Consider the following 13,575-nt stretch of genomic DNA (forward strand, 5'->3'; position numbering starts at 1 on the left):
ATTAAATTACCTTTGTGGATCAATAAAGTATTTTTGAATTTGAGTGTATATTTCACTATCCATTCTCCAATTTAGACAATTTAGAAGGTTGTTTGCCAACTGCCACAATTGCCATCAATTCACAGATGATTCACTACAAACATCTGTGAATTGTGTCCTATTTAGCAGGCTGGCATGTATTGTTCAGGAAAATATAGTCAATAAATCATTTGTAATGAACTGAGGTAAGTAAGCAGCAAAACTAAATAGTTCAGTAAACCTCAACGGAATCCAACAAACTAGAGTTTAGGATATATTACAGCAGACTTTTGTAAACTACAATGAAGTTCAACAATAAAAATGAGGTAAGCTGTAGTTTAGTTTAAATTACAAAACAGCATTATAATGTGTAAAAAACAGCAGTATATTTCAGAAAACTAAATCATAAATCAGCAAACTACAGTAGAAGTCACACTGCATCATCTAAACCATTGTACATTTTAGTAAACTACAAAGCAGTAAATTATATTAAATCACAACTGAGTCCTGTAAACTTCAGGAATGTTAAATAAATGTTAATAAACCATAATTCAGTTCATTAATACTATGGTGCAATTCAGTAAATTACAATTAAAATTTTTAAACTACAGCACATTTGAATACACTATAGAAAAGTAAGCTATTATAAATTTAACACACTGTAGAAGCAATAACTCCAATAAATAACAGTGACGTTCAGGAACAGAACAGTAGATGTCAGTTAACTAAAGCAGAATCAAATAAACTACGCAATAAATCAGAACTATTTTCAGAAAACTACAGGGAAGATCAGTAAACTACAGCAGAATGATGGCCCTCAGAGGTCAGCATCTCAGCATCCTGTCGGCCATCTTGTAGTGGGAGGACAGATTGATGCGGTAAGCTCCTTTTTTGTATTTTTTCCTGATTTCATTGATCTTTTAAATGCTTATTGGGATATACTATTTATAAACCGTCACACGATGTGTTTCTGTGATTAAATGAATGGCGCAGTGAAGAGAAACGGTGTGAAAAGAAGGTTTAAAACCAGCAGTTGGTTGGTTTTTGTTGTTGTTTTGAGGGAACTAGCTGACGGAGCCGCAGCAGGCCTCCCCGTCAACTACAGGGACAAAAACACAGTTTTCTCCCGCTCTTATTTCTTTCCTGGGGTCTGCCTGTTGGAGCACAGTGAAACCGATCATATTTCTGGGAATAAATACTTCAAAATATTTTTCACGGCACAGTTGTGACTGGCTAGCTAGATAGCTAACTGTTAGCTGTCATACTAACAACCTAGCGTTTTCTATGGATTTAGCTACAAGCTAACGGTGGCTAGCCGCAGCTTTGAGCATCGTTTAAAACGTATACATTGACACGGTAAAACAGATTTTATACACACCAAACTAACAAACAAACTATCATGACGAGTCGTAGTTATTTATTCATGCGTTTTTACTTGTAAACTGACTATTGTTGATGCTAGCATTAGCCTACATCTCCTAGCTTCTTGCTACACATCCAGGCTTATAAACCGACCGACTCGCTGTCATAAATTATACTGAAGGACTATAATGCGGTTGTTTTGCAAACTGTCGTTCGAATGAATTCAAATTTTATTTTAAGTAAGTCTGCATTTAACATTTTTAGTTTCTGTAGATACATGATGTTTTACCATCTGTGGTAAACAAAAGGAACCAGCGTCGATCGAAGCTGCAACAAGGATTAGTATTTCATCTGCTTTATGGCTCCTTTTGTGTTTAAATATTTAACCCAGGATGTCTTTAAAAACGATGTAATGTTTGTTCCTGTTGGACTGATCATCACATTTAGATGAGCTTTGATCAAATCTGACATTAAAACATCTTATACTTAATTCAGGTGCAAGTGGAAAACTGAAAATAGATCCCGAATTATCAGGAACCTTTTCCACATGTGAGACTACTTTGAGAGTTAAAGTTATGAAGTTCTGTGTTTCTGCAAGCCAGCATGTGAATGCAAGCTCTGGATGTGTGTGTGTTCACCTACAACAGGAGAATTTGGAAAAAGTGGACGAACAAGAAATGTTGCTTTAAATGTTTAAAAGAGTTAGCTAAAGAGTAAAAAAATTTACTTGTGCATCCAAATTATTAAAGCAGAAATGTATCAAACATTTTGTCAGTTACAATTTTCTTGTATTGAATGATAAAGGTCTGATCTATTTGACAAAAAGGTTTTCATATCAGTTGAACTGTTTTAAATCATTTCTGCCTTCCAGTTGGTTTATACACATAAAATGCAACGGTTTGGAGATTATGATGTACACTCTGGATATACTGCGATGTTAATTTTTCTTTAACTGCTTTTTACTTACCAAAGTAGAAAAATTATTACTTGCTTCTCACCTAGAAAATGATATAACTAGAGCAGGATGATACACCTGAAAAGCTGGTCATGATATAACAGTTTCCTATCAGTCTATCAATAATTATTGATATATATTTTTAATTATGTCAAACTGGTGGCGTGACATTTCCTGTTTTATCCAGTTTTCTCTAGACTCTGTTTTTTTATTTTGAAGCAGTTATGAGGCACGGCGGTGAAACCTTAAACTGCTGCTGCGCAAGTTACTCAGCAGGAAGAGTGAGTCAGTTGATGACACCAACCTAGCCTAGCTAGCCATGAGAGGTTGAGCGGCTAAAGTATTTCTTCTGCCTACATCTCCCAGAATGCTGTGCTGTTCTGGATTGGAGTTCAGTGAATATTCTAGATATTGAATTTTGAATATTCAATCAGCATTTACCTATTGACATTGTTCAGGTTTTGATATATATAGTTATTGATTTCTTGAAAAGTAATATTTTCCTTACTGCCCTGGAAAGAATACAGTTGTGCAGCAGCACATCTGACTGCAATAAACAGTTCATGCAGAATTTTTCCACAGAGAAATGAACCTTTACTCAGCAGAGAGAAGTTAATTTTGTTCCTGAGTTCTGGGAAGAGAAAGATAAATCCCAGTCCGGATTATTCAGACAGAAAGTTTTCCTCTTCACATCCTAATCTGATCAGAACATCTTTAGTCTCTCTGCAGGGAACCTCAAAGAAAAGTGACTAGTCTGTTTTGCCATGAATCGGATGTGTGACCAGACGTTTGGATCCCAGTTTCCTGCGTTCTGACCGTCTCTGATTGTTCCTCAGGTGACACGCGGAATGTTTGGTGCTACCAGGAAGAAGTTCATGGAGGGGGGGATCGAGAGCGAGTACGCTTCGGACGACTCCAGCCTCTACTACAACCACACGTCCATGTTTGCTCCTCACCGGGCCGACAAAGACGTAAGTCTCTGTTCTGCTTCACAGCTTCAACGCTGAAAACCCAGTTAGCATGAGTTTGACAATATGAAGAAAAAGTCAGTGCTTCATTCTAGCTGCTGTAGCTCTTTTAGTTGTTTAGTGTTTTTGGTTGTTTAGTGGTGAACTTGTTTTGGTTCTTTTTTTCAGATGCTGTCGTCTTCCTCCTCATCCAGTCAGCTGTCGCAGCTGGGAGCCAGTTTATACGCCCCACAGAGTAAGATCAACACTCAGACCAGTTCAGCCTCTCCAGTGAGGGTCCAGTAGATCCAGCTGAAGTCCAGTACACCTCTGATCCGGCTGGCTTTGATTAAAGTTCATCACTGAAACATGTTGCTTCTTTCTGCCTCATTATCAGATTTTTTCATTTTCAGTAGTTATCTGAAAGTTTTTCACTGGTTTTCTTCAGATTTTAGCTACTTTTTTACTAAGCTTTTAGGTTTATAAAGTGATTATTTACTTAGCTTCACGAGGAGCTCAGGAGAAATGAGGCTGGAGACCCAGCAGACCCGCACCCTATAGAGGGATTTATAAGCTCTGTGTGGTGAACATTGTCTGTCTGTAAAAATATAATTAAAAACTCTAAAATTCTCATCCTGAAGCGATCATATCAAATTTACAACTTTTGCTCCTGTTTTCACTTTCTCTTCTGTGGGAAACTGTAGGCTGACAAACAGCTGGTTGTACCTTCACTCCAAATATGTTATTTTTTTGTCAAGAAAACAATGTATTTTGTTTACCATCATAAAGTCAAAGACTTCATAATCAATATTCAAGTGAGAATGCTTAACATTGTGTTTTTCTTCAATTTTCTGTCTTCTGAACGTTTTTCAGCCTAAATACTTCTGCATACTAAAACTACTTTTATTTTTTATCATTTTTGAAATATTTTATCTTTTATTCAAAATTCAGTAAAATCTTTGCTTTTTGCCTGCTTATTACTTCTGCCATCTTCAACCTATAAACTCCATTCAACTTTTAAACTAATCAGAAGGCATTAAGCTGTCTTCAAATGATCCAACTTTTTGATGTCTTTTATTCTTTTTCTAAAATCATAATTTTAGTTTTATGCAAGTTTTTGTTCGTTTTCAGGTTTACAATGTAACCCGATGATCTACAACTGCTACAGTACCAACTGATGCTTTTTTAAGTTTACTTGTTTTTCACAAACAAAATGCTGCCGTTTGCAAATATTTCACTCTCCAGAAATAATTTATGCATCAAAATGTAGCTACAGGCTTTGAGGAAGTGTAAGCGTCATTGCTGAAGGTTTTACGGTTTTCTTTAAAACACTGCGTCAGCGCGGACATGTCACCTTGAACTCCGTGTGAAATATCTTCAGCTCCGTCTTTCTCTTCAGATCTTCATGAACCTCTCCAACCTCTCTGCTCTGCTTGGCTCAGATTAGCATAAAACCTTTTAGTTTTATTCTCTTAGCTAAACACAGAAACTTCCTCTCTCTGCAGGTGCTCTGGGTTTCCCCATCCGTGGGATCAACAGCAGCGCGGCGCCGCAGCTCAGTCGAAGCTCGCTGACCCAACCCGCCGGCCAGCTCTCCAATCACACCAGTACTCCCAACTCTGGACCGCTGCACACGCCCTCATCGCCCAACAGGTTTGCTCCCTCATGTGTTTGTTTTTATTGTCATGATTTGGTTTTTCTGTGGATTTATAAAACAATTCAACATTTTAAAAGTTCAGGCTGACTCTTGTTGTTACAGTGAATTTATGGTTTAATTTGGTTTCATTGTGGAGTAGAAACAGAAATAAATAATGTTTGTAACAATAAAATGAACCTAATTATTTGTTTCTTTACGTCTTTTAACGTATTTTTAATATTGCATTAAAAAAACTTAAGTGCAGAAAGGACACCTTTTATTCAATTAATTGATTACTAAAATATTGCCTCCTTAATATAATATAAAAGCTCCTCTCTTATATTAACTATAGTGTAGATTCTGAAATAATAAACACAGAATCTGTTTCTGTAACTTACATCATGATGATGTTTTATGTGATGAATGAGACGTATTCCTGTCTCTTCCTGGTGCAGGGCCTCCATCATGCCCTTAACCAGCAGCCGCAGCGTTCTGAACCACAACCAGCAGGTGGGCGGTCCCACGGGGCAGACGGGAGGAGAGCGAGGAGGCGGCGGTGGCGCAGGGCGGAGCGGCACCATGGGGAGTCCCAGCAGGTCGTCTCCCAGCATCATCGGCATGCCCAAACAGCAGCAGGCGCGGTTCTCCTTCAACAGGTTCTCATGACGCCATCATGATCTGAAATACTCTGGACTGTTTTCTCTAAAGATGTTAAAACGTTTTATTTTCAGTTGATCTATAGAAACTCACACTGAACCAAAGCTGGTCAATTTTAAACTGATTAAAGTTTACAAGTGTAAAATCCTTTGGAGGTTTTTAATGTACATCGATTCTTTATTTGTTCAATTAATGATTAATTCACTGTTGAAGAGATAACAATTATCTCATTAAAGTTCAAATGATTTTACTTTGTTTTTATTTTCTCATGTTGGTGCTTTGTAGTTTAGAAAACACTATAAAAACATTTTTCTGTCTGCAGAACATCTTCTCCTTTATTCTCTTTTCTCATTTTACTGCCTTTTCTACTAGCTTATTTATTTATTTTTATTTAGTTCACCTTTTTTTGTTTTTTCTAAAAGGAATCCAGGCTTCAACATGAGCAACTCCTTAACCAGCAACATTTTCAACGGCACAGGTACAAGACATGAAACCTGCTAGATCAGATTTTAGTGTCAGGAATAAAAGTAAAAGTTTGTAGAAACGGCGTTTGAAGCCAGTTTGTTGTCTCTGCTCCTCCAGACGGCAGTGAGAATGTGACGGGGTTGGATCTGTCCGACTTCCCGGCGTTGGCGGACCGGAGCCGGAGAGACGGGAGTTCGAACCCGACCCCGCAGCTGAACCCGCTGGCCGGCCGGGCGCCCTACGGTAACACACAGACGATACAAAACATCCGTACGAGCATGCAGCTTTTTATTTCACTACTGCAAACTGTCAAATGACCTTTCCTCTTTTCATTTGTGTTTTCGTCTTTCTGTAATTATTACATGAATGTAAAAATTTTATTGCATTTAATATTTTTTGTTTTGATGCTGTTTCTGGGTGTTTATATTCATACTTGAAATCATTTAATTTCTGCATAAAGTTCTTGAAAGTGCTTGATTTTAAACTGTAGTTTAAAGTTTTGTAACTAAGTGAAATGTAACATCTGGAAAAAGTTATTTACAATTTAAATCAGATATTTACATAAACCCAACATAAAACAGAATTTTCTTCACTGTTTGAAGTAAAATCAAACTTTCCACGTTAGAATGATCAAACTTATTAGTTTATTTTGTCTCTGCAAATGTTCAATAATATCTCAAGACATTATTAATAACAGTAATAAAGGATGTTATAGAATAGTAAATTAAACTTATTTTTTTAGTTAATTTATTTGAAGTTGGAAAAGTTTGAAAATTGAATTTTTCTGTGTGAAAATTGAACGAGCCCTGCATATAGTTATGGATCAGTTTCTGTTTTCATTATTCCCAGTTGGCATGGTAACCAAGCCATCCAGTGAACAGTCACAGGACTTTTCGATCCATAATGAAGATTTCCCAGCTCTCCCCGGTCCAAACTACCAAACTAAAGATCCCAACAGCAACAGCGACGACAAAACGGTCTGAACACCTCAGACAGGACGAGCTCACTGTTTCTCAGCTGTTTCCTTTCTGAGTTCTTGCTCTCTGCCGTTTCCCAGCAGAACCTGAACTCGTCGGGAAAGGCGTCTTCGAGCGCCGACGGTCCCAAGTTCCCCGGCGATAAAAGCTCGGCTCCGAGCAACAACAACCAGCAGAAGAAAGGCATCCAGGTTCTTCCCGATGGTAAGAAACTCCTCATTCCTCCCCACCGAGCCGCCGCTGCAGGCAGTCTCCTCATTAACGCTGCGTCTCAGGCCGAGTGACCAACATTCCCGTCGGCATGGTAACGGACCAGTTTGGAATGATCGGCTTGTTGACGTTCATCCGGGCGGCAGAGACGGATCCGGGCATGGTTCACCTAGCGCTGGGCTCAGACCTCACCACACTGGGCCTGAACCTCAACTCACCTGAGTAAGACGACACACACACACACACACACACACACACGCACGCACACACAGACACACACGCACACACGCACACACACACAGACACGCACACACACACACACACACACACACGCACGTACACACAGACACACACGAACACACATGCACACACACACACCCACGCACGCACACTCAGACACGTACACACACACGCACACTCACACACGCACGTACACACACTTACACACGCACGTACACACGCACGCATACACACTCAGACACACAAGCACACGCACGCACGCACACACATGCACACATACACACGCACACTCAGACACACGCACACTCACACACACGCACACTCAGACACACACACGCACGCACACTCAGACACACACACACACACACGCACACTCACACACACACACGCACACTCAGACACACACACGCACGCACACACACACGCACGCACGCACACACACTCACACACACACGCACTCAGACATACACACAGTGAAAGAAGCAGAAAACTCAACTTTAACAGAAAGATTTTATGGTTTCTCACCATCATTCAGTGTATTTTATCTTTTACCTGACCGGCTGAACTAAGGCGAAGTGGAGAAACGTTTAACAGATTTATAAAATGTTTCTGCTGCATTGAAACGTCTGGTGTGACAGTAGGTGTGTGTGTGTGTGTGTGTGTGTGTGTGTGTTTCTGTCAGGAATCTGTATCCTAAGTTTGCGTCTCCTTGGGCGTCGGCGCCGTGTCGGCCGCAGGACATCGGTGAGTTTCCTTCACAACAAACCTGTGACTATTGTAAATGTGCTGAAGTTAAAATTGAAAATATTTAATTCTTTGTTCACTCAGCGTCTTGTTCAGTCCTTTTTTAGCATGTTTTAGTGTTTTTCAGTATGAGTTCTGAAACCATTCTTTGGTTCGTCTCTGCAGACTTTCACGTCCCGTCAGAGTATCTAACCAACATCCACATAAGGGACAAAGTACGCAGCAAAACACTCTTATTCATGGTGTAAAACCTGTCAAAATGTCTTAGATCTGTGTAATCTGCATCATTATGACGGGTTTCCTTCTCTGTTTGCAGCTAGCAGCCATTAAGTTGTCTCGGTACGGAGAAGATCTGCTGTTTTATCTCTACTACATGAACGGAGGAGACCTGCTCCAGCTGCTGGCTGCAGTAGAACTGTAAGGCCGCCGTCCTTTGCTGGGATCCCGGCCGGCCGGCCAGCCGGCCCACACGCTGCCAACTGACCAGCATGTCTGCCTTTCTGTGTCCAGTTTTAACCGGGACTGGCGGTATCATAAAGAGGAGCGGGTTTGGATAACGCGGGCCCCTGGGATGGAGCCCTCGTTAAAGACCAACGCCTACGAAAGAGGGACCTACTACTTCTTCGATTGTCTCAACTGGAGGAAGGTTGCCAAGGTGAACCAGTGATTTGGTTTACAGTCGTTCATATGTACTTCTGGTTCCTGCAAGAAGTACATATGGTTTGTTTTTAAAACTGGAATAATTGTACTTTATGATTACACAACATTCATTTTATTAGTTTACCATCTTTGTGTCTTAATGACATCTTCATATGACATTAGAAATAATATTTTACGATGCCACTAACTTTGCTACTGTAACTAACCTAATATTGGTTCAAATTTCCCCAGAATGTTTAAGTGCTCCAGGAGCAGTTAAAGCAGTTTCTATATAAGCTCAAGAGTTAGCTATGCTAACCTTAGAACCCTAGTTCTGCTAACGCTGAAGCGCTACACCAAGACGGCATTTAGTGGAACCAAATGATGAATCACCAAACCCTTAGAAAGGCTTCAACCCTCGAGCGGCAATTTTATTTTGATGTTATAATTTAAATATTGTATGTCGAACTTAGATTTTCCATTTAAGCTGAAAGTTTGCAAAGGGTTAGATTTAGGGTTAGGTTTCTTATGTAACATGAACATAAACTTATCTTTTCAAACTTCTCAAATTTGAAAACACAAGTTGCTAAATGTTTTCAAAATATAGCAAAAATGATAAAGTATGAAACAAATAAATTCCATAATTATTAAACAACATTATTGTTGTTAATAACAACAATGGTTAACAATTAATTAACCAAAATTACACTGCAGGTGCCTTATATGGATTTCAATCAGGAAACATTGAAGACGTAAATCTGATCAAACTGAAGATTTCTAGTTCAGCCTTTTACTGTTTCAGATCAACATGACTAAACCTGTCATCACAAGCAATAGATCAATTAATCACATCATAAATTAAAGTGAGCTTCATAATTTGCATTTGTTTAGTTTGTTTAAAAGTTAAAGAGATGCTGCAAACATTTGACACACAGTACAAAGTCGTTAGTTTGCAGGAGTTTTTGTTTTTGCAAAAATGATGATGGGCAGATTTTCCTGTTTTTGTTTTTTTTGTTCTGATTCTATTGATTAGTATTTTTGAAAGGCAATTTTCTTCAAAATCTTTTTTTTTTGTAGAAATTAAATATTAGTGAACCTTTTAGAAGTTGAACATGAATTTTATTTGTGTTTCTCAGATTCATTGAAAATGTTTTAAAAACATCTAAATTGTCACTTATATCACATTAATTTCTGGGACAGTTTATGGTTCATTAGCAGCATAAAGTGTTTAGCTCTGGTTCAGTGTTGGTGAATCTCACTGCAGCGTTTGATTCCTTGTTTTCAGGAGTTTCATCTTGAATATGACAAACTAGAAGAGCGACCTCATGTTCCCTCCACTTTCAACTACAATCCTGCCCAGCAGGCCTTCTGATTGGCTCTTCCTCCTTCCTGACTGCCTGCCATTGGCCCTCCTGGCTCATCAGTCCCGCCCTTGGAGGTTTTCCCGCCTCTGCCACTCACATGAATCTGGCCTGTAAGGACTCAGGACGGTGCCCACCTCTCTGACAGACTTCATCATTTGACCTTTTTCTCTTTTACGTTTGTCTTTTACCTCATTTCTGTTTTTATTTTATTCCCGCTTCTTCTCCATGACTTGTTTTGGTCTGGTGAGTGAAACTGACAGAGCTGGTAACAACTCAAAAACTGACTGTTGTTTTCTAAAGAAGCTTTTATGGAGAAACAGGTTTTAACAGAGAAATCTGGGTTTACTCGCCCGTCAGGATGGAGAATTTTTCACTCTGTGGTGCAGAAGAAGCTGAAAATATTTTTTCGTTTTTACCAGAATTACAGATCAGGACACACATCACCACTCAGTGGGCAATCAGGAGACAAAATGCAATGTACATTGTAGCACTATTTCATAATAAAAGAGAAAATATATATATTTTTTCTGTTTTCTTGATGTTATGTAGAGAACTCAGAAACGCCACTTTAACTGGAACGGGTTGGTTTGTGTTTTCTGAAGCTTTTTTTTTCTTGGCAAACTCGGTTATTTACATCAAAATGACATTTTTTTATTGTCAACAAATCACACTTAACATTTGGTCTTCATGAAGGTGTTTAGTATTAAAGCAAATCTTAGTTTTTTCTAAGGTTTCATTTAAATAATTTAAAAAAACAACCTAAGATGTTTGAAATGGAAACAGCAAAAACAATCAATAAAACTAACAAAAAGTTCAATTTAATATAACTAAGAATATTGATCATGAAAAAAAAGTTTTTTTTTTTCCTTTTTCAAGGAGAAAATAAAAATAAATACATTTTATAGTTAAATGTAGAAAAAAATAAACACATCCACTTGTTTGTAAGTATTTAAAAGCTCTAGATTCTGATTTGGGTAAAATAATTTCTTAAATTTCTCATAAAAAATCCTTTACTTTTCTCTAAAAATCTGACCATCAACAATCATTTTTATCTAATCAGATATTTCTGCTGGAATAATCCCAGAGTTAGCTGAAGCTAGCAGACATTTTGTAGCTCTATTGAACATTTTGTTTATCTGATATAAAAACAGCCAAAGAAACGTCAGACAGTAAAAACCTGCTTTGAATTTACTGTTAAACAAATGAGCTTAGAGTTTTTAAATGTTTATAATATTTATCTTCAAGTGAACTGAGTTGTTTGATGCATTAACTTCTCATAACCCGTTAATAGAGGCTCTAATGTCTCTTCTGGATGTTTTCCTGTTTCCTAACATCTGCTGGAAACCTGCAGCAATTGATTGGTTTTTATGATAAATGTACCAAAAATCAACACGGACTGGAAGTTCAGTCAGAAATTAAAGCTGCTTAAAATCCTGACTTTAGGGAATATTTTAAACTTGTTTCAAGTGCGATTTTGTGCTTTTGTTGACAGTAAAAAACAGCATTCAACCTCTTACCTCTGTTTGTTAACCTATAAAGGAAGATTTTAGTTCAGATTGTTCTGGACTGAAATGGAAACGGCAGCCTTTCTTCAGGTCACAGTCAGCTCTGACCTTTACTTTCACTTTTCTTCTATTTTATCCGAACATCCATGTTTGTTTTTCCATTCCTCTTTGTTTTTATTCCCCTGCTACATTCGTCCTCTTTCCCCCCAGAAGCTACTCTGACTCTTTGGTTTTCTTGCTGAAATCTTCATGATTGTGTTTTCCAGGTTTGGGACCATGTAATCAGAAGGAAGCGTGACATTTTTACCTTTTAGAGCAGCTTTTTAGAGGTGCTAATTGATTTATGCGGATTTATTGTTGTTGGAGTCGGAGCAGCTGCTTCCACCTGCCATCCTGCTCAGCTAATTTACAGCTGGCTGTAATTAGTGGATGGAGACAAAAACAAAACTCAGACTGTCTGCAAGAAAACCAAACCAAACTCCTGCATTTTTTTTTTACTTTACATTCAGTTACCCTAAACTCCCTCCAGGAGGCGCCACTGTGCCATGTGGGTGTATTCTGAATAATTATTCACGACACCAAGGCAGCAGAACGACAGGAAGAGAAATTGGCCCCAAACAAGGAGACCCGGCCTCTGAATGATGCAATATGAGACTTCCTGTTATGTCGGTCGCCATGACAACAGCTTGGTCATGCCACAAGCAACAAGCCAAGGACACGCCCACAGACCCATGTGACCTGTCTGAGGCGATTTGATTGGAGGACTTAGCCGTTGGCTGTTTTATCAAATATGGCAGCTAGTGTTTTAATAGGAAAAAAAGAATAAAATAAATATTCTGGTAATGAAACTGATCGCCGAGTCCAGACTGTTTCTTTCTGGTTGTTTACTAACAATCGTAACGTCGGCTGTTAGATTCAATTTTCTGACCTTTTGGTTCGTTCATTTTCTTTTTCTTTATCATCCATCAAGAGTTTGGATTTATTTTGGGCATATTTCCTCCAGAGGAAGAGGGAAATAGTTTTTCTAACATATTTCATTTGTTTCTGTCAGTTTTTTGTTTCAGTAACGTCAGATTTACCTTGGATGTTTCAAACTGGTTTGGTAATTCTCCTGACTTCACGATTATGTGTGAGATTTTATTTGAACTTTTGCTGCTTTTTCATTCAGTTTCAGTCCAGGAACCAATAAACCTTTAAGTATCTTGAGCCACTTTACTCTGGTATAATTCAGGCTCTTATTTTGAAGGGACCTTTAGCTTTCACAGTCTTAGGAGCCAAATCTGCCTCCAGTCCAGCTAAATAAGAGTTTAGACCCGCAAATGTGACAAGATTTTATGTTTTTCAGGAATCTCTTTTATTTATATTTTTATTAAAGAGACTTTATTGTTCATTATAGATTTCAAAATACAGAAAAATCTTATTTTTAGTACTTATAAGTCTTGAAAACTATTTTCATCCCCATTTTATAACAATAATAGATCTCAGTGTGAATCTGTCATGGAATATCAATTTATTATATAATAAACTTAAACCATCTTTTTCATTATTTTATTTATATTTAAAACATTAGCTGATCCTTCATCATGATGTCTAATTTCTGCTCCAGCTCATCCTGGGGATCCTACAGGCGTCTCCATTGTGATGACTGCTCTAATATCTGTTTGTATTTACAGTGTCTGATCTTTAAAATCAGTTATTTTCTCTTTCAGTAGATCAGCATTAATTGATGACACATGCAGGTCGGTGTTTGTCCACAGGAGGGCAGCAAAACCGTAAGGAATAATAAATAAACAGGAAATCATGTTCTGGTAAAGGTTTATTTAGGACACTTCATTATTGCCTTTCATTTGAAAACT

General features: G+C 38.1%; 1 protein-coding gene across 4 annotated transcripts; it reads left to right on the forward strand.

Annotated features, from left to right (window-relative positions):
- The first annotated feature begins 793 nt into the window (after nt 1–793).
- On the forward strand, nt 794–12,571 carry LOC129352874 (CCR4-NOT transcription complex subunit 2-like). Of its 4 annotated transcripts, none has more exons than XM_055022069.1 (15): nt 794–896; nt 3,172–3,306; nt 3,472–3,538; nt 4,788–4,935; nt 5,374–5,574; nt 5,998–6,053; nt 6,158–6,310; nt 6,890–7,017; nt 7,098–7,221; nt 7,293–7,449; nt 8,150–8,211; nt 8,377–8,426; nt 8,528–8,628; nt 8,722–8,866; nt 10,136–12,571. In XM_055022069.1, exons 2-15 carry the CDS (start codon nt 3,184–3,186, stop codon nt 10,220–10,222), a joined length of 1,602 nt encoding a protein of 533 aa, XP_054878044.1. In that variant the 5' UTR covers nt 794–896; nt 3,172–3,183; the 3' UTR covers nt 10,223–12,571. The 4 variants fall into 4 exon arrangements, with proteins under 4 accessions (XP_054878044.1, XP_054878045.1, XP_054878042.1 ...); XM_055022070.1 differs by having other exon boundaries at nt 7,101–7,221; XM_055022067.1 differs by having other exon boundaries at nt 813–896; nt 6,158–6,283.
- The last annotated feature ends 1,004 nt before the right edge of the window (nt 12,572–13,575 follow it).

Source organism: Poeciliopsis prolifica, unplaced genomic scaffold (genome assembly GCF_027474105.1).
Source record: "Poeciliopsis prolifica strain line A6 unplaced genomic scaffold, Auburn_PproV2 SCAFFOLD081, whole genome shotgun sequence".
Lineage (NCBI taxonomy): Eukaryota > Metazoa > Chordata > Actinopteri > Cyprinodontiformes > Poeciliidae > Poeciliopsis > Poeciliopsis prolifica.

Excerpts from the sequence above, each read along its gene's own strand:
- LOC129352874 (XM_055022069.1), top strand. The coding sequence starts at position 3,184 with ATGTTTGGTGCTACCAGGAAGAAGTTCATGGAGGGGGGGATCGAGAGC. Across the intron at positions 3,307-3,471 it reads CTCACCGGGCCGACAAAGAC|ATGCTGTCGTCTTCCTCCTC; the intron begins GTAAGTCTCTGT and ends TCTTTTTTTCAG. Across the intron at positions 7,450-8,149 it reads CTGAACCTCAACTCACCTGA|GAATCTGTATCCTAAGTTTG; the intron begins GTAAGACGACAC and ends TGTTTCTGTCAG.